A 26,060-nucleotide genomic window follows, 5' to 3' on the forward strand; every position below is an offset into this window, starting at 1 on the left:
TTATGGCCTTTCTCTTGCATTTCAAACATGATGGTACAAAAAAATACAAAAAACCGGTTGGTTTTTCTTTGTATTATCTTTTACCTGATCTAATGTGTTATATCCTTCTACATTCCTTTCACATTTCCACAAACTTCAAAGTGTTTCCTTTCAAATGGTACCAAGAATATGCATATCCTTGTATCAGTGCCTGAGCTACAGGCAGTTAGATGTGGGTATGTCATTTTAGGCAAAAATTGAAAAAAAGGGTCCAACAATTAAGAGGTTTTTAAGAACAATTTCTTATTTGCAATGACGGCGGGTTAACTGCCTTGTTCACTGACAGAACGACAGACTTTTACCTTGTCAGCTCGGGGATTCAGTTGAGCAACCTTTCAGTTACTGGCCCAACGATTTAACCACTAGGCTACCTGCCGCCCAAGTTATCATAACTTGTATTAGCTCAGTTATCATAACTTGTATTAGCTCAGTTATCATAACTTCAATTAGCTCAGTTATCATAACTTGTATTAGCTCAGTTATCATAACTTGTATTAGCTCAGTTATCATAATTTGTATTAGCTCAGTTATCATAACTTCAATTAGCTCAGTTATCATAACATGTATTAGCTCAGTTATCATAACTTGTATTAGCTCAGTTATCATAACTTCAATTAGCTCAGTTATCATAACTTGTATTAGCTCAGTTATCATAACTTCAATTAGCTCAGTTATCATAGCTGGTATTAGCTAAGTTATGAGATATTGTATTAGCTCAGTTATCATAACTTGTATTAGCTCAGTTATCATAACTTGTATTAGCTCAGTTATCATAGCTGGTATTAGCTAAGTTATAAGATCTTGTATTAGCTAAGTTATGAGATCTTGTATTAGCTCAGTTATCATAACTTGTATTAGCTCAGTTATCATAACTTGTATTAGCTCAGTTATCATAACTTGTATTAGCTCAGTTATCATCACTTATATAAAGATGAAAGTCTTATCAAATCAATTATATTGGTAAGGAGTTCCATCGTGAAACCCACGGGAACATCCAAGCTACAGTAAAGTGGATCGTTCCTAGAGTTTGATTCCTAGCTATGCAAACAGACAGCCTTATATACAGTATACATGTATTGTGTTCAGCTTGGAAAACACTATTTACATTTTGTCAGGCATCATTTGGTGAAAATAATAACCCAACTATGTGAACACTGAGTCAGTATTATTTCCACCAGCCAATTACTAATCTCACTCCCAACTTTATAATCACTATTCCCCCCAGACACCTCTACCTGTATCGCGTCTGGTGACCCTCACTACACCACCTTCGACAAGAAGAAGTACAACTTCATGGGGAACTGCAGCTACCTGATGTCAGAGCCCTGTAACCACACGTCAGTGCCTCACTACGAGGTGCATGCTGACAACGAGAACCGCTTCAACAAACCAACCATCTCCTACCTGAAGGCTGTGCATGTGTACGTGCGTGGGGTGAAGATCTCCATCTTGAAGGGAGGCACCGTGCAGGTGAGAGAGAGAGGGATTGATGGAGGGATAGGGTTGGGGTAGAGAGAAAAAGAGATGAGGAAGACGTTTGAAAATGTTTGATAACGTAACAATAGAAATAAATAGTGATAAAATCCAGAGCCCTGCATGTACTCATTCAATATAAAGTAACATACACTGTCAAGAACAGTTTGTCATTGTATTCAATAAATATTTTTTTGCCACCGAAGGGAAATTCCTGAGCAGCATTAAATGCATAAAATTCATACAAAACACAGAACTGCTTATAAAGAGGAAGCTAAAAAACATAAAAACTGAAGTGCCCCTCACTAACACGTCTGTGTCCTCTTCTCCTCCTAGTTGGATGGTATCAATGTGAACATCCCACTGACCCCAGCTACAGGCGTGTCTGTTTTGAAGTCTGGTAAACACTACACTGTAGCCATGGACTTTGGTGTGACCGTACGATATGACGGAAACCACTATATGGACATCAAGGTCATCAAGGAGTGAGTCAAAACTGCTTCATTCACACACTGAAGAGAACACACACACACACACATACAGAGAGGGAGAGAGAGAGAGAGAGAGAGAGGGAGAGAGAGATAGAGACCAAAAATGGGGTCTATGTTGCTTCGTTTCTCTCCAACAGTTTTGGTGACCCCGACATGATATACCATTAAAATAACCATATAAACACAACATAATTATTGTGATTTTTTAAAAGAAAGTTCTCACATTGTGATACTTTTATTTTATAATGTTGTCATTAATATTCTGGAAAAATGCTTGACTCATCGGTCTATTTGCTCCTCTGTATTTAGCTATAAGGACAAGCTGTGTGGACTGTGTGGAGACTACAACGGAAACTCCAACGATGACTTCAGGAAACCTGACGGTTCTCTGACCACCAACCCCAATGACTTTGGACACAGCTGGGTCACAGATCCCAAGTGAGTCATGCCATCAGTTACACACACACACACACACACACACACACACACACACACACACACACACACACACACACACACACACACACACACACACACACACACACACATTACACACACACACATTACACACACACACATAACACATACACAGGCACACACACAAAGGCACTCACTCACACACACCAACACACACACATGACTGATTCACCCTGTCTCTGACTCTAGTTGTAACAAGAAGCCTAACACCACCATCCCAGGCTGTACTGATGATGAACTGGACAGGTATGAGAGCTCTGGCTACTGCGGCATGCTACTGGACAAGAACGGACCGTTCGCTGTCTGTCACCCCAAGGTCAACCCCAATGTGAGTAACTACCGTAATGTGTGGTATATATTGTCTTACCTAATGTGAGATATTACTGTAATGTACGGTATATAGGGTCATATCATATTTTGTCTTTAAGATTCAACAAAAGTTTGTTGAATGTGTGAAATCTCACACCCAAGAAAAACATTTTTAAATATATAGACATTTTTAGTGCAGAGATTTTTAAATATGCTTAATTCAATTCAAACAACTTTGTCACTTAAGTAACCAAACCTCCAAGCTTTGTGTGCAAGTCGAAGACACGCATATGTTTATGTGTGTCTATTTCAGAGTTTCTTCAAGGACTGTCTGTTTGACCTGTGCGAGCTGGATGGTGCTCAACCCATCCTGTGTGAGTCCATCGAGTCGTACGTCAACGACTGTCAGGACCGAGGAGTCACCATCGGAACCTGGAGGAACAGCACCTTCTGCCGTGAGTACAGATCAGTGTTGGGGTCAATTCCATTTCATTCCAGTCATTTCAGAAAGTAAACCAAATTCTCATTCCAAGTTTTCCCTCACTGAAAAGCATTAAAGAGAATTGGAATTTGTATTTTAAAGTACTTCCTGAATTGACTGGAATTGAAATGGAATGGACACCAACCCTGCTACAGATACATGTTATACATAATAATAACAAGGAAGAGACGGATATTGATGATGAAGATGGAAATTGCAGTGATTAATATAATAATAATTATTCATTCACTCACCAAAGACCCTGCTGTTATTAGCACATCAAAGACCAAACAATACACTCTAACAGTACTGTTCCGTATAACCAACAACGTCATTATTAAGAGACAGTCATGTTTTAAAGTAGACCTATCTCCTAATGTCTCCTCTTCCCTCCTTCTCTCCAGCTCTGACATGCCCCCCCAACAGTCAGTACGTGCCCTGTGCCGCCCCTTGCCAGCCCACCTGTGCCTCCAGACCCTCCACAGGGTGTGATGCTCCCTGTTCAGAGGGCTGTGTGTGTGACCCTGGTTACGTCCTCAGCGCCGGGAAGTGTGTCAAAGAGAACTCCTGTGGCTGCAAAGGCACCAACGGACAGTACTACGAGGTGAGTGTGTTGTGTGTCGGGTGATGGACTTTGTGTGTGTGACGTGTATGTAACCAACCTGCAACCAACCACTGATGAACTATTGTCTCTCCCTCCATCTCTCCTCCTTCCCTCCCTCCCTCCCTCCAGCCTGGTGAGGAGTGGTACCTGGAGGACTGTAAGCTGAAATGTTATTGTAACGCTCCCTTCGTCACCTGCAATCCCTCTGATTGCCCTCCAATGCACGAGTGTAAGGTCCAGGGAGGAGAGCTGGACTGCTACCCTACAAGTAAGTCCCCTGACATAAACAGTCCGTACAAACACCCACACACACTCAGAATGGTGTTTTGACGTCTGACGTCTTGGATGGTAGGGTAGGTGACCAGGCTGTGACCATATGAGTTGACCAGACAGCACAAACAGATCTGAGACTTGGCTATAATGTCTTTCTCTCTTATGTCTCATGCTGTCTCCCTCTGTCCCTCATCCCCAACTACAGTCAAACCAACTACTCCCATACCAACTACACCTAAACCAACTACTCCCAAACCTACTACCACAAAACCACCAGGTGATATTAACAGACTGTTCTCATTCTTACGATCAGAATCAGAAACCACTTTCTGTATTTGCAAAAATCAATTAATTGGTAACCCAATAATTCCTGATATTAACCCCTTGTCTCCATTCTGCCTCACCCCCTTACCCTCTCTTCTTTGCCTCCCCCCATCTTCCTCTCCCTCTCTCCCCCAATAGTGACGTGCCCTCCCAATGCTGAGTATATAGAGTGTGGCCCTGCCTGCATCCCCAGCTGTAAGGAACCCTCCACCAACTGCACTGGCTCCTGTATCAGCGCGTGTTTCTGTAAGCCAGGCTTTGTGTTCAAAGGCAGACGCTGTGTCCCCATAGAAACATGTGGCTGTCTGGAGGGAGGTGACTACTATGAGGTACGAGACCATCTGGGATTGTTAGTCTGTGGTTAAGAATGTACTGTGTGATTGATTATGACACAATATAATGTGATATACAATATTGTGTATATTGTGTATGATGATATACCATACCATTCGATGTGATACACAATATGATACAATATTACACGATACAGTACTTTTACTGTCCAGAATGTCCACTTACATGGATATTGATAGTGCTCCTCTCAGCACATCACAAATATACTTTAAAAATGACCAGCAACACAAGGAACACAGGCATACGTTTACAGAATGCACAAATAAATTACAAAAAATATATATATATTGTCAAAACAACATGTTAATAATTCCTATCTACCTGTCTCTGTCCTTTTAGCCAGGAGAGATCATCTTTGGTGACGGCTGCTCCAAGCTGTGTCGTTGTGCTGGAAACTACATCTTGGACTGTGTGGACAACTCCTGCTCTCCCACGGAGGAGTGTCGCAACGGAGCCTGCTATCCTAAAGGTACTTTTAGCTGAGTCATAATACATTGTTAGGCAAAGTTATCATAACTTGTATTAGCTCAGTTATCACAACTTGAATTAGCTGACTTTTTATTTGACCTTTATTTAACTAGGCAAGTCAGTTAAAACTTCTTCAGGATTGGTGGGTTGAGCTAACGTAGGCTAATGCGATTAGCATGAGGTTGTAAGTAACAAGAACATTTCCCAGGACATAGACATATCTGACATTGGCAGAAAGCTTAAATTCTTGTTAATCTAACTGCACTGTCCAATTTACAGTAGCTATTACAGTGAAAGAATACCATGCTATTGTTTGAGTAGAGTGCACAGTTTTGAACATGAAAAGTTTTTCATCAACAAATTAGGCACATTTGGGCAGTCTTGATACAACATTTTGAACAGAAATGCAATGATTCATTGGATCAGTCTGGAACTTTGCACATACACTGCTGCCACCTAGTGGCCAAAATCTAAAATGAAGCTGGGCTGGAATAATACATTATGGCCTTTCTCTTGCATTTCAAACATGATGGTACAAAAAAATACAAAAAAACGGTGGGTTTTTCTTTGTATTATCTTTTACCTGATCTAATGTGTTATATCCTTCTACATTCCTTTCACATTTCCACAAACTTCAAAGTGTTTCCTTTCAAATGGTACCAAGAATATGCATATCCTTGTATCAGTGCCTGAGCTACAGGCAGTTAGATGTGGTTATGTCATTTTAGGCGAAAATTGAAAAAAAGGGTCCAACAATTAAGTGGTTTTTAAGAACAATTTCTTATTTGCAATGACGGCGGGTTAACTGCCTTGTTCACGGACAGAACGACAGACTTTTACCTTGTCAGCTCGGGGATTCAAATGAGCAACCTTTCGGTTACTGTCCCAACGATCTAACCACTAGGCTACCTGCCGCCCAAGTTATCATAACTTGTATTAGCTCAGTTATCATAACTGGTATTAGCTAAGTTATCATAACTTGTATTAGCTCAGTTATCATAACTTCAATTAGCTCAGTTATCATAACTTGTATTAGCTCAGTTATCATAACTTGTATTAGCTCAGTTATCATAACTTCAATTAGCTCAGTTATCATAACTTGTATTAGCTCAGTTATCATAACTTGTATTAGCTCAGTTATCATAGCTGGTATTAGCTAAGTTATGAGATCTTGTATTAGCTAAGTTATGAGATCTTGTATTAGCTCAGTTATCATAACTTGTATTAGCTCAGTTATCATAACTTGTATTAGCTCAGTTATCATCACTTATATAAAGATGAAAGTCTTATCAAATCAATTATATTGGTAAGGAGTTCCATCGTGAAACCCACGGGAACATCCAACCTACAGTAAAGTGGATCGTTCCTAGAGTTTGATTCCTAGCTATGCAAACAGACAGCCTTATATACAGTATACATGTATTATGTTCAGCTTGGAAAACACTATTTACATTTTGTCAGGCATCATTTGGTGAAAATAATAACCCAACTATGTGAACAATGAGTCAGTATTATTTCCACCAGCCAATTACTAATCTCACTCCCAACTTTATAATCACTGTTCCCCCCAGACACCTCTACCTGTATCGCGTCTGGTGACCCTCACTACACCACCTTCGACAAGAAGAAGTACAACTTCATGGGGAACTGCAGCTACCTGATGTCAGAGCCCTGTAACCACACGTCAGTGCCTCACTACGAGGTGCATGCTGACAACGAGAACCGCTTCAACAAACCAACCATCTCCTACCTGAAGGCTGTGCATGTGTACGTGCGTGGGGTGAAGATCTCCATCTTGAAGGGAGGCACCGTGCAGGTGAGAGAGAGAGGGATTGATGGAGGGATAGGGTTGGGGTAGAGAGAAAAAGAGATGAGGAAGACGTTTGAAAATGTTTAATAACGTAACAATAGAAAGAAATAGTGATAAAATGCAGAACCCTGCATGTACTCATTCAATATAAAGTAACATACACTGTCAAGAACAGTTTGTCATTGTATTCAATAAATATTTTTTGCCACCGAAGGGAAATTCCTGAGCAGCATTAAATGCATCAAATTCATACAAAACACAGAACAGCTCATAAAGAGGAAGCTAAAAAACATTAAAAAATGAAGTGCCCCTCACTAACACGTCTGTGTCATCTTCTCCTCCTAGTTGGATGGTATCAATGTGAACATCCCACTGACCCCAGCTACAGGCGTGTCTGTTTTGAAGTCTGGTAAACACTACACTGTAGCCATGGACTTTGGTGTGACCGTACGATATGACGGAAACCACTATATGGACATCAAGGTCATCAAGGAGTGAGTCAAAACTGCTTCATACACACTGAAGAGAACACACACACACACATACAGAGAGGGAATGAGAGAGAGAGAGAGAGAGGGAGAGAGAGAGAGAGAGACCAAAAATGGGGTCTATGTAGCTTGGTTTCTCTCCAACAGTTTTGGTGACCCCGACATGATATACCATTAAAATAACCATATAAACACAACATAATTATTATTATTTTTTAAAAGAATGTTCTCACATTGTGATACTTTTATTTTATAATGTTATCATTAATATTCTGGAAAAGTGGTTGACTCATCGGTCTATTTGCTCCTCTGTATTTAGCTATAAGGACAAGCTGTGTGGACTGTGTGGAGACTACAACGGAAACTCCAACGATGACTTCAGGAAACCCGACGGTTCTCTGACCACCAACCCCAATGACTTTGGACACAGCTGGGTCACAGATCCCAAGTGAGTCATGCCACCAGTTACACACACACACACACACACACACACACACACACACACACACACACACAAACACACACACACACACACACACACACACACACACACACACACACACACACACACACACACACACACATCACACACACACACATAACTAATACACACACACACACACACATTACACACACACACACACACATAACACATACACACACACACACACACACACACACACACACACACACACACACACACACACACACACACACACACATTACACACACACACATTACACACACACACATAACACATACACAGGCACACACACAAAGGCACTCACTCACACACACCAACACACACACATGACTGATTCACCCTGTATCTGACTCTAGTTGTAACAAGAAGCCCAACACCACCATCCCAGGCTGTACTGATGATGAACTGGACAGGTATGAGAGCTCTGGCTACTGCGGCATGCTACTGGACAAGAACGGACCGTTCGCTGTCTGTCACCCCAAGGTCAACCCCAATGTGAGTAACTACCGTAATGTGTGGTATATAGTGTCTTACCTAATGTGAGATATTACTGTAATGTACGGTATATAGGGTCATATCATATTTTGTCTTTAAGATTCAACAAAAGTTTGTTGAATGTGTGAAATCTCACACCCAAGAAAAACATTTTTTAATATATAGACATTTTTAGTGCAGAGATTTTTAAATACGCTTAATTCAATTCAATTCAAACAACTTTGTCACTGAAGTAACTAAACCTCCAAGCTTTGTGTGCAAGTCGAAGACACGCATATGTTTATGTGTGTCTATTTCAGAGTTTCTTCAAGGACTGTCTGTTTGACCTGTGCGAGCTGGATGGTGCTCAACCCATCCTGTGTGAGTCCATCGAGTCGTACGTCAACGACTGTCAGGACCGAGGAGTCACCATCGGAACCTGGAGGAACAGCACCTTCTGCCGTGAGTACAGATCAGTGTTGGGGTCAATTCCATTTCATTCCAGTCATTTCAGAAAGGAAACCAAATTCTCATTCCAAGTTTTCCCTCACTGAAAAGCATTAAAGAGAATTGGAATTTGTATTTAAAAGTACTTCCTGAATTGACTGGAATTGAAATGGAATGGACACCAACCCTGCTACAGATACATGTTATACATAATAATAACAAAGAAGAGACGGATATTGATGATGAAGATGGAAATTGCAGTGATTAATATAATAATAATTATTCATTCACTCACCAAAGACCCTGCTGTTATTAGCACATCAAAGACCAAACAATACACTCTAACAGTACTGTTCCGTATAACCAACAACGTCATTATTAAGAGACAGTCATGTTTTAAAGTAGACCTATCTCCTAATGTCTCCTCTTCCCTCCTTCTCTCCAGCTCTGACATGCCCCCCCAACAGTCAGTACGTGCCCTGTGCCGCCCCTTGCCAGCCCACCTGTGCCTCCAGACCCTCCACAGGGTGTGATGCTCCCTGTTCAGAGGGCTGTGTGTGTGACCCTGGTTACGTCCTCAGCGCCGGGAAGTGTGTCAAAGAGAACTCCTGTGGCTGCAAAGGCACCAACGGACAGTACTACGAGGTGAGTGTGTTGTGTGTCGGGTGATGGACTTTGTGTGTGTGACGTGTATGTAACCAACCTGCAACCAACCACTGATGAACTATTGTCTCTCCCTCCATCTCTCCTCCTTCCCTCCCTCCCTCCCTCCAGCCTGGTGAGGAGTGGTACCTGGAGGACTGTAAGCTGAAATGTTATTGTAACGCTCCCTTCGTCACCTGCAATCCCTCTGATTGCCCTCCAATGCACGAGTGTAAGGTCCAGGGAGGAGAGCTGGACTGCTACCCTACAAGTAAGTCCCCTGACATAAACAGTCCGTACAAACACCCACACACACTCAGAATGGTGTTTTGACGTCTGACGTCTTGGATGGTAGGGTAGGTGACCAGGCTGTGACCATATGAGTTGACCAGACAGCACAAACAGATCTGAGACTTGGCTATAATGTCTTTCTCTCTTATGTCTCATGCTGTCTCCCTCTGTCCCTCAGCCTCAACTACAGTCAAACCAACTACTCCCATACCAACTACACCTAAACCAACTACTCCCAAACCTACTACCACAAAACCACCAGGTGATATTAACAGACTGTTCTCATTCTTACGATCAGAATCAGAAACCGCTTTCTGTATTTGCACAAATCAATTAATCGGTAACCCAATAATTCCTGATATTAACCCCTTGTCTCCCTTCCGCCTCACCCCCTTACCCTCTCTTCTTTGCCTCCCCCCATCCTCCTCTCCCTCTCTCCCCCAATAGTGACGTGCCCTCCCAATGCTGAGTATATAGAGTGTGGCCCTGCCTGCATCCCCAGCTGTAAGGAACCCTCCACCAACTGCACTGGCTCCTGTATCAGCGCGTGTTTCTGTAAGCCAGGCTTTGTGTTCAAAGGCAGACGCTGTGTCCCCATAGAAACATGTGGCTGTCTGGAGGGAGGTGACTACTATGAGGTACGAGACCATCTGGGATTGTTAGTCTGTGGTTAAGAATGTACTGTGTGATTGATTATGACACAATATAATGTGATATACAATATTGTGTATATTGTGTATGATGATATACCATACCATTCGATGTGATACACAATATGATACAATATTATACGATACAGTACTTTTACTGTCCAGAATGTCCACTTACATGGATATTGACAGTGCTCCTCTCAGCACATCACAAATATACTTTAAAAATGACCAGCAACACAAGAAACACACGCATACGTTTACAGAATGCACAAATACATTTCAAAATAAATTAAAGTGTTGTCAAAACAACATGTTAATAATTCCTCTCTACCTGTCTCTGTCCTTTTAGCCAGGAGAGATCATCTTTGGTGACGGCTGCTCCAAGCTGTGTCGTTGTGCTGGAAACTACATCTTGGACTGTGTGGACAACTCCTGCTCTCCCACAGAGGAGTGTCGCAACGGAGCCTGCTATCCTAAAGGTACTGTTAGCTGAGTTATAATACATTGTTAGGCAAAGTTATCATAACTTGTAATAGTTCAGTTATCATAACTTGTAATAGCTAAGTTATAAGAACTTGAATTAGCTGAGTTCTTATTTTACCTTTATTTAACTTGGCAAGTCAGTTAAAACTTCTTCAGGATTGGTGGGTTGAGTTAAAGTAGGCTAATGCGATTAGCATGAGGTTTGTAAGTAACAAGAACATTTCCCAGGACATAGACATATCTGACATTGGCAGAAAGCTTAAATTCTTGTTAATCTAACTGCAGTGTCCAATTGACAGTAGCTATTACAGTGAAAGAATACCATGCTATTGTTTGAGTAGAGTGCACAGTTTTGAACATGAAAAGTTTTTCATCAACAAATTAGGCACATTTGGGCAGTCTTGATACAACATTTTGAACAGAAATGCAATGATTCATTGGATCAGTCTGGAACTTTGCACATACACTGCTGCCACCTAGTGGCCAAAATATAAAATGAAGCTGGGCTGGAATAATACATTATGGCCTTTCTCTTGCATTTCAAACATGATGGTACAAAAAAATACAAAAAACCGGTGGGTTTTTCTTTGTATTATCTTTTACCTGATCTAATGTGTTATATCCTTCTACATTCCTTTCACATTTCCACAAACTTCAAAGTGTTTCCTTTCAAATGGTACCAAGAATATGCATATCCTTGTATCAGTGCCTGAACTACAGGGAGTTAGATGTGGGTATGTCAATTTAGGCAAAAATTGAAAAAGAGGGTCCAACAATTAAGAGGTTTTTAAGAACAATTTCTTATTTGCAATGACGGCGGGTTAACTGCCTTGTTCACGGACAGAACGACAGACTTTTACCTTGTCAGCTCGGGGATTCAGTTGAGCAACCTTTCGGTTACTGTCCCAACGATCTAACCACTAGGCTACCTGCCGCCCAAGTTATCATAACTTGTATTAGCTCAGTTATCATAACTTGTATTAGCTCAGTTATCATAACTTGTATTAGCTCAGTTATCATAACTTCAATTAGCTCAGTTATCATAACTTGTATTAGCTCAGTTATCATAACTTGTATTAGCTCATTTATCATCACTTATATAAAGATGAAAGTCTTATCAAATCAATTATATTGGTAAGGAGTTCCATCGTGAAACCCACAGGAACATCCAACCTACAGTAAAGTGGATCGTTCCTAGAGTTTGATTCCTAGCTATGCAAACAGACAGCCTTATATACAGTATACATGTATTATGTTCAGCTTGGAAAACACTATTTACATTTTGTCAGGCATCATTTGGTGAAAATAATAACCCAACTATGTGAACAATGAGTCAGTATTTCCACCAGCCAATTACTAATCTCACTCCCAACTTTATAATCACTATTCCCCCCAGACACCTCTACCTGTATCGCGTCTGGTGACCCTCACTACACCACCTTCGACAAGAAGAAGTACAACTTCATGGGGAACTGCAGCTACCTGATGTCAGAGCCCTGTAACCACACGTCAGTGCCTCACTACGAGGTGCATGCTGACAACGAGAACCGCTTCAACAAACCAACCATCTCCTACCTGAAGGCTGTGCATGTGTACGTGCGTGGGGTGAAGATCTCCATCTTGAAGGGAGGCACCGTGCAGGTGAGAGAGAGGGACTGATGGAGGGATAGGGTTGGGGTAGAGAGAAAAAGAGATGAGGAAGACGTTTGAAAATGTTTAATAACGTAACAATAGAAAGAAATAGTGATAAAATGCAGAACCCTGCATGTACTCATTCAATATAAAGTAACATACACTGTCAAGAACAGTTTGTCATTGTATTCAATAAATATTTTTTGCCACCGAAGGGAAATTCCTGAGCAGCATTAAATGCATAAAATTCATACAAAACACAGAACAGCTTATAAAGAGGAAGCTAAAAAACATAAAAAATGAAGTGCCCCTCACTAACACGTCTGTGTCCTCTTCTCCTCCTAGTTGGATGGTATCAATGTGAACATCCCACTGACCCCAGCTACAGGCGTGTCTGTTTTGAAGTCTGGTAAACACTACACTGTAGCCATGGACTTTGGTGTGACCGTACGATATGACGGAAACCACTATATGGACATCAAGGTCATCAAGGAGTGAGTCAAAACTGCTTCATACACACACTGAAGACAACACACACACACACATACAGAGAGAGAGACCAAAAATGGGGTCTATGCAGCTTGGTTTCTCTCCTACAGTTTTGGTGACCCCGACATGATATACCATTAAAATAACCATATAAAAACTAAGTAGATAGTTCTCACATTGTAATATTTTTATTTTATAATGTTGTCATTAATATTCTAGAAAAAATGCTTGACTCATCGGTCTATTTGCTCCTCTGTATTTAGCTATAAGGACAAGCTGTGTGGACTGTGTGGAGACTACAACGGAAACTCCAACGATGACTTCAGGAAACCCGACGGTTCTCTGACCACCAACCCCAATGACTTTGGACACAGCTGGGTCACAGATCCCAAGTGAGTCATGCCACCAGTTACACACACACACACACACACACACACACACACACACACACACACACACACACACACACACACACACACACACACACACACACACACACACATTTCACGCACACACACACACTTAACACATACACAGGCACACACACAAAGGCAATCACTCACACACACAAACACACACACATGACTGATTCACCTTGTATCTGACTCTAGTTGTAACAAGAAGCCCAACACCACCATCCCAGGCTGTACTGATGATGAACTGGACAGGTATGAGAGCTCTGGCTACTGCGGCTTGCTACTGGACAAGAACGGACCGTTCGCTGTCTGTCACCCCAAGGTCAACCCCAATGTGAGTAACTACCGTAATGTGTGGTATATAGTGTCTTACCTAATGTGAGATATCACTGTAATGTACGGTATATAGGGTCATATCATATTTTGTCTTTAAGATTCAACAAAAGTTTGTTGAATGTGTGAAATCTCACACCCAAGAAAAACATTTTGTAAATATATAGACATTTTTAGTGCAGAGATTTTTAAATATGCTTAATTCAATTCAAACAACTTTGTCACTGAAGTGACCAAACCTCCAAGCTTTGTGTGCAAGTCGAAGACACGCATATGTTTATGTGTGTCTATTTCAGAGTTTCTTCAAGGACTGTCTGTTTGACCTGTGCGAGCTGGATGGTGCTCAACCCATCCTGTGTGAGTCCATCGAGTCGTACGTCAACGACTGTCAGGACCGAGGAGTCACCATCGGAACCTGGAGGAACAGCACCTTCTGCCGTGAGTACAGATCAGTGTTGGGGTCAATTCCATTTCATTCCAGTCATTTCAGAAAGTAAACCAAATTCTCATTCCAAGTTTTCCCTCACTGAAAAGCATTAAAGAGAATTGGAATTGGTATTTTAAAGTACTTCCTGAATTGACTGGAATTGAAATGGAATGGACACCAACCCTGCTACAGATACATGTTATACATAATAATAACAAGGAAGAGACGGATATTGATGATGAAGATGGAAATTGCAGTGATTAATATAATAATAATTATTCATTCACTCACCAAAGACCCTGCTGTTATTAGCACATCAAAGACCAAACAATACACTCTAACTCTACTGTTCCGTATAACCAACAACGTCATTATTAAGAGACAGTCATGTTTTAAAGTAGACCTATCTCCTAATGTCTCCTCTTCCCTCCTTCTCTCCAGCTCTGACATGCCCCCCCAACAGTCAGTACGTGCCCTGTGCCGCCCCTTGCCAGCCCAGCTGTGCCTCCAGACCCTCCACAGGGTGTGATGCTCCCTGTTCAGAGGGCTGTGTGTGTGACCCTGGTTACGTCCTCAGCGCCGGGAAGTGTGTCAAAGAGAACTCCTGTGGCTGCAAAGGCACCAACGGACAGTACTACGAGGTGAGTGTGTTGTGTGTCGGGTGATGGACTTTGTGTGTGTGACGTGTATGTAACCAACCTGCAACCAACCACTGATGAACTATTGTCTCTCCCTCCATCTCTCCTCCTTCCCTCCCTCCCTCCCTCCAGCCTGGTGAGGAGTGGTACCTGGAGGACTGTAAGCTGAAATGTTATTGTAACGCTCCCTTCGTCACCTGCAATCCCTCTGATTGCCCTCCAATGCACGAGTGTAAGGTCCAGGGAGGAGAGCTGGACTGCTACCCTACAAGTAAGTCCCCTGACATAAACAATATACTTGCAAAATCAATATGTTTATGATGTGCTTGTATATTTACTTTCTTTATCCTCTCTGTTCCTGGAGGAACATAGGGCCTGTACTAAAGTTATTATCTTGGTTGCTGGAGGAACACAGGGCCTGTACTAAAGTTATTATCTTGGTTGCTGGAGGAACACAGGGCCTGTACTAAAGTTATTATCTTGGTTGCTGGAGGAACATAGGGACTGTACTAAAGTTATTATCTTGGTTGCTGGAGGAACATAGGGCCTGTGCTAAAGTTATTATCTTGGTTGCTGGAGGAACATAGGGCCTGTACTAATGTTATTATCTTGGTTGCTGGAGGAACATAGGGCCTGTGCTAAAGTTATTATCTTGGTTGCTGGAGGAACATAGGGCCTGTACTAAAGTTATTATCTTGGTTGCTGGAGGAACATAGGGCCTGTACTAAAGTTATTATCTTGGTTGCTGGAGGAACATAGGGCCTGTACTAAAGTTATTATCTTGGTTGCTGGAGGAACATACGGCCTGTACTAAAGTTATTATCTTGGTTGCTGGAGGAACATAGGGCCTGTACTAAAGTTATTATCTTGGTTGCTGGAGGAACATAGGGCCTGTACTAAAGTTATTATCTTGGTTGCTGGAGGAACATAGGGCCTGTACTAAAGTTATTATCTTGGTTGCTGGAGGAACATAGGGCCTGTACTAAAGTTATTATCTTGGTTGCTGGAGGAACATAGGGCCTGTACTAAAGTTATTATCTTGGTTGCTGGAGGAACACAGGGCCTGTACTAAAGTTATTATCTTGGTTTCTGGAGGAACATAGGGCCTGTACTAAAGTTATTATCTTGGTTGCTGGAGGAACATACGGCCTGTACTAAAGTTATTATCTTGGTTGCTGGAGGAACATAGGGACTGTACTAAAGGTATCCAACATTTCTTGATCTTTCTTTGCATCAGGCCATGACAAGATAATCTGCTTGTATACTTACTGTACTTCTATTATAACGTATCATATCTCATATCAAATCAAATCAAATTTATTTTATATAGCCCTTCGTACATCAGCTGATATCTCAAAGTGCTGTACAGAAACCCAGCCTAAAACCCCAAACAGCAAGCAATGCAGGTGAAGAAGCACGGTGGCTAGGAAAAACTCCCTAGAAAGGCCAAAACCTAGGAAGAAACCTAGAGAGGAACCAGGCTATGTGGGGTGGCCAGTCCTCTTCTGGCTGTGCCGGGTGGAGATTATAACAAAACATGGTCAAGATGTTCAAATGTTCATAAATGACCAGCATGGTCGAATAATAATAAGGCAGAATAGTTGAAACTGGAGCAGCAGCACAGTCAGGTGGACTGGGGACAGCAAGGAGTCATCATGTCAGGTAGTCCTGGGGCATGGTCCTAGGGCTCAGGTCCTCCGAGAGAGAGAAAGAAAGAGAGAATTAGAGAGAGCATATGTGGGATGGCCAGTCCTCTTCTGGCTGTGCCGGGTGGAGATTATAACAGAACATGGCCAAGATGTTCAAATGTTCATAAATGATCAGCATGGTCGAATAATAATAAGGCAGAACAGTTGAAACTGGAGCAGCAGCACAGCCAGGTGGACTGGGGACAGCAAGGAGTCATCATGTCAGGTAGTCCTGGGGCATGGTCCTAGGGCTCAGGTCCTCCGAGAGAGAGAAAGAGAGAAGGAGAGAATTAGAGAACGCACACTTAGATTCACACAGGACACCGAATAGGACAGGAGAAGTACTCCAGATATAACAAACTGACCCTAGCCCCCCGACACATAAACTACTGCAGCATAAATACTGGAGGCTGAGACAGGAGGGGTCAGGAGATATCTGTTATCTGATATCTGATATCATATCTGTTCTCCAGGCTCTCAGGACTGGAATATCTGTCATCTTTAATACAGGCTACTGTTATTCTATCTCCTGCTTATTGTCCATGATTTCTCCCTCTGTCCCCTCTACCCCAGGTTCCCAGGACTGTGTGATCTCTGGAGACCCCCACTACAATACATTTGATGATAGGTTCTACAGCTTCATGGGGACCTGCACCTACACCCTGGCCAGGACCTGCAAGAACAACACAGGTAACAGTTCTACCTCTGGGTTCTGGGTTATGTAGTTCTATCTCTGGGTTCTTTAGTTCTAACTCTGGATTGTAGGTTTCTATAGTTCTAACTCTGGGTGCTCGGTTATGTAATTCTAACTCTGGGTTCTAGGTTCTGTAGTTATAACCCTGGTTTCTAGGTTCTGTAGTTCTAACTCTGGGTTCTAGGTTCTGTAGTTCTAACTCTGGGCTCTGGGTTCTAGGTTCTGTAGTTCTAACTCTGGGTTCTGTAGTTCTAACTCTGGGCTCTGTGTTCTGTAGCTCTAATTCTGCACTCTGGGTTGTGTAGTTCTAACTCTGGGCTCTGGGTTCTAGGTTCTGTAGTTCTAACTCTGGGTTCTAGGTTCTGTAGTTCTAACAGTGCTCTGGGTTGTGTAGTTCTAACTCTGCTCTCTGGGTTGTGTAGTTCTAACTCTGGGCTCTGGGTTATAGGTTCTGTAGTTCTAACTCTGGGTTCTGGGTTCTGTAGTTCTAACTGAGTTCTAGGTTCTGTAGTTCTAACTCTGGGCTCTAGATTATGTAGTTCTAACTCGGGGCTCTGGGTTCTTGGTTCTGTAGTTCTAACTCTAGGTCCTTCTGTGTTCTAAGCCCTGTGGTTCTACTTGTGTTCTGCTGTATGTGTTCTAGGTCCCTGGTTCTCTGTGGAGGGTAAGAACGAGGAGCGTGGTCTGGCTGGAGTGTCCTACCTGAAAAAGCTCTACGTCACTGTCGATGGAATCACTGTCACACTAATGAAGAGCAGGAAGACTCTGGTACATGTTAATACATCCATCCATCCATGAATCAATCAATTCATCCATTAATCTATCAGTCCATCAATTAGTCAAGCCAATGAATTTATACAGCTCTTTATGCATCAGCAGTTGTCCCAAAGTATTTAACCCAGCCCATAATTTACATGTAATCCTATGCATGTAATAACTGTGTAAGTGTCATAATTCTATGTTATTAACGGGAATAACACTTTCTCATACATGTTTATGTCCTTCACATTCCACGTCACAGATGTGGTGGTATCACTCTGTTATCTCTTTCTTGTTCTCCATCTCTCCCTTAAGCTAAGGATCAGCAATATTACACCATGATGATTCACCCAAAGCCTTTTTCTTCCCCCCTCTCTCTTTCTCTCTCTTTCATTGTCTCTTTTTGTCTATTCTCTCCCTCCCTCCCTCCCTCCCTCCGTCATCATCATCATCATCGTCGTCTCTTTTACCAGTAACCCTTTAAATCTTCACCTCTACTTTTTTTTCTTTCCTAGAATGATGTCTGTCTTATCCTTAACAGAGCTCAAACATCAAAATCCTCTGTCTGTGTAGCTGACTCTCTCTCTCTCTCTCTCTCTCTCTCTCTCTCTCTCTCTCTCTCTCTCTCTTTCTCTCTCTTTCTCTCTCTCGACAGGTGAATGGAAAGCGAGTGTCCCTCCCTCACTCCCCCTCTCCGCTCATCTCTCTATCGCTGGCGGGTCAGTACGTCACGCTGCAGACTCCGTTCGGCCTCAAGGTGCGCTGGGACGGAAACCACTACGCCCAGATCTCAGTGCCCAGGTACGCACAGACACAAGAAGTGGGCACAGGAATTAGAATCTAGTATCTTCCTTTTTCCACAAGGCCGATCTCAAACAAATTACGCCCTATTATTTTTATAGTGTACTACTTTTGTGCCATATCTATGTGATAAATGTATCAATACTATTGCAAATAATTTATCATCATGACTTAATGATTTAATATTATTCATATAGAATTTAGAACTATTTCTGTTCTGTTCTGATCTTTGTAGTAATCTGCTGGTTGTTGTGTATCTTGGTATTATGATCTTTGTAGTATGATCTCTCTAGCAATCCACTGGTTTTATGTCTTTGTATCTTGACCTTTGAACTAATCCACTGTGCTGTGTATCTAATCTACTGTGCCGTGTGTCTTGGTCAATACAGCTCCTACTCTGACAAGATGTGTGGTCTGTGCGGCGACTACGACGGTAACCCTAACAACGACTTCACCAAGCCGGACGGATCCCAGGTCACCACCTCCAAGGACTTTGGAAACAGCTGGAAGACCGAGGAAGATGAGGATGTCACGTGAGTGGGAATTATGAGGGAACTTTCTTTGGGAATATTTCTGCCCATTAATGTATGTAGTAGAACTTAAGTACACACTTGAGACTGAGTGTAGACTTGCAATAGTTTGGGAACTGAAATAGTTTGGGAACTTAGTGTACACTTGTAATATGCAACAGTTTGGGAACTAAGTGTACACTTTAAGGGGTAATAAGTGTATTATGCATTATATTATAAAATGTTATTGTCTTTCCATTTTTTATTGTTTATTAACATTGTGTTTTCCACAGATGCAAACCCGACACCGACTCAGATCCACACTGTGATCCCTCACTAGAGGCAGAGGTTTCCAAACCTGAGAACTGTGGGAAATTAACCGACACCAAAGGACCCTTCAGGTGAGCAAGAACACTAACAACAACTGAATTATTCTAATGTTTGTTTATGTGTCAATTAATCCCATAAGGGATTAACTGACGATTTGACACAAAAAAATCCTTCATACAGAATATTAACTCAGTACTCACCCCATATAGTATGTATAGAGAAAGTCATTTAAGGTTGTATAAGAAGCGTTTATGTCCAAAACGCTATATCCACCAACTTTTCACATTTGTATTTTTTCATCACAAATGAATGCTTATTTGAAAATAGTGCAGATTTAATTCATTTAATTAAATTTTTTGAGCTATACATGTGAAAATATACTTGATGAGTTTCATTCCAAATCGCTATATTCACAATTTCTTTTAAAACGTTTTCACAAATCTTTCACAATCATCAGAAATGATTGCTTATAGCTACCTTCATGTGTGTGTAAAGTATTACTGTTCTCAGATTTTTTATAAATAGATTTTACATGTATATGAAAATGTGTTTTTTTGCAAAACGCTACATATCCATTGTTAAGCTGGAATGTAATGCTCGTATCCTGTATGTTTGACTGTGAAATGTGGTTATCTCACATAGCTATCTTAAGATGAAGGCACTTAGTTTAAGTCACTCTGGAAATGGATATACAGAATTTTGAAGTGAAGCTCATATATCTCATGTTTTGACTTTTCTCTCTGATGCTCCCTCCCTCCTTCACTCTCTTTCTATCTTTCTTTCTTTCTTTCTCAAATCCCCCTGTCTTCCTCACACATTTCACTTATTCCCTTACTTTCTCTGCATTTTATCCTGCCCCCAACAGGGAGTGCATAGCGTCGGTGGACCCTAGTCCGTTCTTCCAGAGCTGTGTGTATGACATGTGTCGCTTCGTGGGCCAACAGCAGATGCTGTGTGACCAGCTTCAGGTGTATACCGACGCCTGCCTGAGCGCAGGGATCAAGGTCCACCCCTGGAGGGAGCCAGATTTCTGCCGTGAGTCTCATATATAGACATCACAGACATTTAGTCACACCATAAACCAGGGTTGTGTTCAGTAGTGAGACATCGGAGTAGACCCAGCAGAATGGCCAACAGGGGGGGGGGTGATGACATCAGAGTAGACCCAGCAGAATGGCCAACGGGGGGGGTGATGACATCAGAGTAGACCCAGCAGAATGGCCAACGAGGGGGGGGGTGATGACATCAGAGTAGACCCAGCAGAATGGCCAACAGGGGGGGGGGGGGGGGGGGGGGGGGGGGGGGGGGGGGGGGGGGGGGGGGGTGATGACATCAGAGTAGACCCAGCAGAATGGCCAACAGGGGGGGGGGGGTGATGACATCAGAGTAGACCCAGCAGGATGGCCAACTCTAGAAGTTTGCAGATGTGTCTTAAAAAAACACTGTTTTGCTCAGAATATCTTGTTTTACCCTTAAAGCAGCAATCAGCGGTTGAAACGATAACAAAGAGCCTTCCCCGCGCCTGGTTCGGTAAATAGCTGAAGGATAGGGTTGGAGAAATGTAATCACTCTCAAGTCTCTACACAGAGCTGTGGATACAAGACTTGAATTATAGGTTTAACCATGGTTTGAGGCTATATAGTGTTTTTTATTGACATTTTCTTTGTTTACAAACATTGGAGTAAAACGCGTTTATATTTGGGGTTCTGATGGGGTACGACTAAGCTCATGGTGCATTTATTTATAAGTTATATTCTTCAAGAATCAATGGGTAAATATCATTCATTTATCAAAGAAAGGTATGTAGCAACAGAAGAATGCCCCTTTAAGTGTGTGTGCATCACTGTATTTATACTTGGGATATTTCTTTTCAACAGCAAAAGTTCAAAAACTAGTGTTTTTTTTAAAACGATCATGTCATCGTCTCCTCCCCTTCGCTGCACTGATTGGAAATGACTTGGCAGGTCACACCGTCAAACTAACTAAGCAGAATTAGATTACTCAGGCTGGCACACAGGCCAAAGTCCCACAGTTGCAGTGCAAATATGTTTGTCAATCGATCCCAATATTACAGTCACTCCTGATCATGTTTGGAGCTGTTAGGTGCTTTATGATTCAGAAGACCTTCCTGTACTGACCTGTTCCGGCTCTCTCTCTCCTCTACCTCTATAGCCCTGGCCTGTCCTCCCAACAGTTCTTACTCCATGTGTGTGAGCTCCTGTCCAGAGACATGTCTGGGTGTCAGCGGCCCCCCTGGTTGCTCCGAGGTGTGTGTGGAGGGGTGTGAGTGTAACCGTGGCTTTATCCTCAGTGACGACAAGTGTGTTCCTGTTAAAGACTGTGGCTGTGTCGACTCCTCTGGAGACTACCATCCTGTGAGTAACACTCCTGTGTTTCACCTTAGTGAATGTTTAATACTGTTTAATAATGTCAAATCTCAATGTGACCTCTGGTTAAATAAAGGATAAAACAATGAATATATACTTAACTTGGCTTTATGTTTCGTATTGAGCATCAAGCTTTCATAATGACTACATTAGTCCCTGATACAAGTAGAAATTGAACTGCGTTGCATTGAACACTCATGTTAAATTATCTGAATGAAAATAAAAGACAGTAGTACTGAACTGTAGACTCACCATGATGTGTGTGTTTCAGGTGGGGGACGCCTGGTACCTGGAGGGCTGTAAGGAGAAGTGTGTGTGTCTGGGTGGAGGGGTGCTACAGTGTCACAACACCACCTGTACCCCGGCAGAGAGCTGCGGCCTGCAGGATGGGGAGTTAGGATGTTACCCACTGGGTACTATACAGTTATATGAATTACAACACACATGAATTACTACACGCATGAATTACAACACACATTAATTACAACACACATGAATTACAACACGCCTGAATTACAACAATCACATGAATTACTACACACATGAATTACAACACGCCTGAATTACAACAATCACATTAATTACTACACACATGAATTACAACACACATTAATTACTACACACATTAATTACAACACGCATGAATTACAACACACATTAATTACAACACGCATTAATTACAACACGCATGAATTACAACACACATTAATTACTACACACTTGAATTACAACACACATGAATTACAACACACATGAATTACAACACACATTAATTACTACTCACATGAATTACAACACACATGATTTACAACACACATTAATTACAACACGCATTAATTACAACACATTTAACAACATCACAACCATAAATTAATTCAATACGATAAACTATAACTAAACTCTACTCTCCATCTCTCCTCCCTCTACCCACAGAAACAGGTATCTGCACTGTACAGGGCGACCCTCACTACACCTCTTTCGATAAAAAGGTGCATAACTTCATGGGTTCCTGTTCCTACACTCTCACCAAGCCGTGCAATGAGTCCTCCGGCTTGCCGTACTTCACCGTCGACACGCAGAACGAACACCGAGGCAGCAACAAGAAGGTGTCGTACGTCCGAGCCGTCGTGGTCAAGGTCTCCGGGATGACTGTCATCTTGGGAAAGGGACGCAAAATACAGGTGAGGAGGATTATGGGTAGATTAGCGCTACAGTTTGACTTCATTACAAATGTTACATTTCCCACATTTTAGTTTATTTATATTATTTATTTATATATGAATTATGCTGCCAAAGTGTCAGAAAAAGGCTTTGCCGTGTAGAAGATGGAAGGTGGTAAAGCCTTTCACCAGTAAAGGAAACCGAAATATATCAAAAATAATATTCAACACTGCACTGTATCGTCAGCTTTCAGCGTCAAGACTTTTAATCAAACTGGTTGCTCTCTGCCCCTCTCCCAGGTCAACGGTACCCTGGTGACCCCTCCCGTGACTCTGACCAATGGGGTGAAGGTCTACCTGAGCGGGAAGTTCGTTGTGTTGGAGACGACCTTTGGCCTGCGGGTGAGGTTCGATGGTAACCACCACGCTGACGTCACTCTGCCCTCCTTCTACAACCAACTGCTCTGTGGACTTTGTGGTAAGAAGGGTTCATCAACAGATAATCAATATTGACAGACAGGGAAACCTGCAGTAGTACACCATACAAGCCCTTGGGATGAGAAAATAATGATACAAAACATCCTAATTGACTAGATAGGGAATCTGTAATTATTTGGTGATTGTCTATCTAATAGGAAACTTCAATGACCAACCTGGTGATGACAACATCAAGCCAGATGGTAAACCAGCCATCAACACCAACGAACTGGGAGAGAGCTGGCAGGTACCCGACGATCGCCCCGAGTGAGTCTCTTGTTTCCGTTTCTCTTGCATCCATGAACTGAATGGTTTTATTCATCCTGTATTTTTCTGGAAGTACCTATAGTCTGACCTCAGATACCAGAACCAGACTGGATTCCAGTGTTTTGTATCAAAACGTGACCTACTACAGGTCTGTCTCCATGGAGATTTAATTTCACTCCTCGACAGTGACGTCTTTGACGTTCGTCCCTTTCTTCAATCTGTCCCTGTCAGCTGCACCCACGGTGGAGGAGAGGAGGAGTGTGATCCCAAGGTGGAGGCAGAGGCTGTGAAACCTACCAGCTGTGGGATGATCAGGGACCCTAACGGTGAGACACACACACACACACACACACACACAGTGCATTCGGAAAGTATTCAGACCCCTTGAACTTTTTCACATTTTGTTGCGTTACAGCCTTATTCTAAAATGGATTAAATTGTTTTTTCCCCTCATCAATCTACACACAATACCCCATAATGATAAAGAAAAAACAGGTTTTTAGACATTTTTACAAATGTATTACAAATAAAAAACTGAAATGTTACATTTACGTAAGTATTCAGACCCCCTACTCAGGACTTTGTTCAAGCACCATTGGCAGTGATTACAGCCTTGAGTCTTCTTGGGTATAACGCTACAAGCTTGGCACACCTGTATTTGGGGAGTTTCTCCCATTCTTCTCGGCATCCTCTCAAGCTCTGTCAAGTTGGATGGGGAGTGTCGCTGCACGGCTATTTTCAGGTCTCTCCAGAGATGTTTGATCGGGTTCAAGTCCGGGCTCTGGCTGGGCCACTCAAGGACATTCAGAGACTTGTCCCGAAGCATGTCCTGCATTGTCTTGGCTGTGTGCTTAGGGTCGTTGTTCTGTTGGAAGGTGAACCTTCGCCCCAGTCTGAGGTCCTGAGCTCTCTGGAGCAGGTTTTCATCAAGGATCTCTCTGTACTTTGCTCCGTTCATCTTTCCCTCGATCCTGACTAGTCTTCTAGTCCCTGTCACTGAAAAACATCCCCGCAGAAGGATGCTGCCACCACCATGCTTCACTGTAGGGATGGTGCCAGGTTTCCTCCAGATGTGATGCTTGGCAATCAGGCCAAAGAGTTCAATCTTGGTTTCAGCAGACCAGAGAATCTTGTTTCTCATGGTCTGAGAGTCCTTTCGGTGCCTTTTGGCAAACTCCAAGTGTGCTTTAATGTTCCTTTTACTGAGGAGTGGCTTCCGTCTGGCCACTCTACCATACAGGGCTGGTTGGTGGAGTGCTGCAGAGATAGGTTTCCTTCTGGAAGGTTCTCCAATCTCCACAGAGGAACGCTGGAGCTCTGTCAGAGTGACCATCGGGTTCTTACTCACCTCCCTGACCAAGGCCCTTCTCCCCCGATTGCTCAGTTTGGCCGGGCGGCCAGCTCTAGGAAGAGTCTTGGTGGTTCCAAACTTCTTCCATTTAAAGATGAGGAGGCCACTTTTTTTGGTACCCTTCCCCGGATCTGTGCCTCGACATAATCCTGTGACGGGGCTCTACAGACAATTCCTTTAACCTCATGGCTTGGTTTTTGCTCTGACTTTGTGGGACCTTACATAGACAGGTGTGTGGCATTCCAAGTAATAATGTCCAGTCAATGGAATTTACGACAGTTGAACTCCAATCAAGTTGTAGAAACGTCTCTAACATGATCAATGGAAAAAGGATGAACCTGAGCTCAATTTTGAGTCTCATAGCAAAGGGTCTGAATACTTATTTAAATTAGGTATTTCTGTTAGTTTTTCAAATAAATGGACAACAATTCTTAAAACGTATTTTCGCTTTGTCATAATGGAGTTTTGTGTGTAGATCAATGAGGAAATGTATTTATTTAATCTATTTTAGAAGGCTGTAACGTACCAAAATGTGGGAAAAGTCAAGGGGTCTCAATACTCCAAATGCACTGTATGAACACACTGTCTAAACTAAATTCTATGCTCAAACATATTTTCTTTCACCAAAACGGTTACA

The 26,060-nt window shown here is 42.3% G+C and overlaps 1 protein-coding gene across 9 annotated transcripts in view; it reads left to right on the forward strand.

Annotated features, from left to right (window-relative positions):
• Positions 1-26,060, forward strand: part of LOC110531469 (IgGFc-binding protein) — an 86,091-nt gene that overhangs the window by 37,786 nt on the left and 22,245 nt on the right. For 7 of the 9 annotated variants that reach the window (XM_036987340.1, XM_036987346.1, XM_036987345.1 and 4 more), the window contains exons 63-101: positions 1,265-1,509; positions 1,849-1,997; positions 2,313-2,441; positions 2,670-2,808; positions 3,103-3,244; positions 3,675-3,874; positions 4,004-4,142; positions 4,341-4,424; positions 4,610-4,800; positions 5,165-5,294; positions 6,865-7,109; positions 7,449-7,597; positions 7,911-8,039; positions 8,432-8,570; positions 8,870-9,011; positions 9,442-9,641; positions 9,771-9,909; positions 10,108-10,191; positions 10,377-10,567; positions 10,932-11,061; positions 12,462-12,706; positions 13,043-13,191; positions 13,450-13,578; positions 13,798-13,936; positions 14,232-14,373; positions 14,804-15,003; positions 15,133-15,271; positions 17,262-17,378; positions 18,026-18,150; positions 18,797-18,942; positions 19,332-19,475; positions 19,745-19,852; positions 20,647-20,816; positions 21,954-22,156; positions 22,440-22,581; positions 23,102-23,349; positions 23,629-23,806; positions 23,964-24,072; positions 24,304-24,398. In XM_036987340.1, the coding sequence (XP_036843235.1) occupies positions 1,265-1,509; positions 1,849-1,997; positions 2,313-2,441; positions 2,670-2,808; positions 3,103-3,244; positions 3,675-3,874; positions 4,004-4,142; positions 4,341-4,424; positions 4,610-4,800; positions 5,165-5,294; positions 6,865-7,109; positions 7,449-7,597; positions 7,911-8,039; positions 8,432-8,570; positions 8,870-9,011; positions 9,442-9,641; positions 9,771-9,909; positions 10,108-10,191; positions 10,377-10,567; positions 10,932-11,061; positions 12,462-12,706; positions 13,043-13,191; positions 13,450-13,578; positions 13,798-13,936; positions 14,232-14,373; positions 14,804-15,003; positions 15,133-15,271; positions 17,262-17,378; positions 18,026-18,150; positions 18,797-18,942; positions 19,332-19,475; positions 19,745-19,852; positions 20,647-20,816; positions 21,954-22,156; positions 22,440-22,581; positions 23,102-23,349; positions 23,629-23,806; positions 23,964-24,072; positions 24,304-24,398 (6,024 nt within the window). The remainder of the gene's footprint in view (positions 1-1,264; positions 1,510-1,848; positions 1,998-2,312; positions 2,442-2,669; positions 2,809-3,102; positions 3,245-3,674; positions 3,875-4,003; positions 4,143-4,340; positions 4,425-4,609; positions 4,801-5,164; positions 5,295-6,864; positions 7,110-7,448; positions 7,598-7,910; positions 8,040-8,431; positions 8,571-8,869; positions 9,012-9,441; positions 9,642-9,770; positions 9,910-10,107; positions 10,192-10,376; positions 10,568-10,931; positions 11,062-12,461; positions 12,707-13,042; positions 13,192-13,449; positions 13,579-13,797; positions 13,937-14,231; positions 14,374-14,803; positions 15,004-15,132; positions 15,272-17,261; positions 17,379-18,025; positions 18,151-18,796; positions 18,943-19,331; positions 19,476-19,744; positions 19,853-20,646; positions 20,817-21,953; positions 22,157-22,439; positions 22,582-23,101; positions 23,350-23,628; positions 23,807-23,963; positions 24,073-24,303; positions 24,399-26,060) is intronic. The other 2 variants (XM_036987347.1, XM_036987341.1) reach the window with 2 other exon arrangements.

This window comes from Oncorhynchus mykiss, chromosome 9, assembly GCF_013265735.2.
Source record: "Oncorhynchus mykiss isolate Arlee chromosome 9, USDA_OmykA_1.1, whole genome shotgun sequence".
Classification (NCBI taxonomy): Eukaryota; Metazoa; Chordata; class Actinopteri; order Salmoniformes; family Salmonidae; genus Oncorhynchus; species Oncorhynchus mykiss.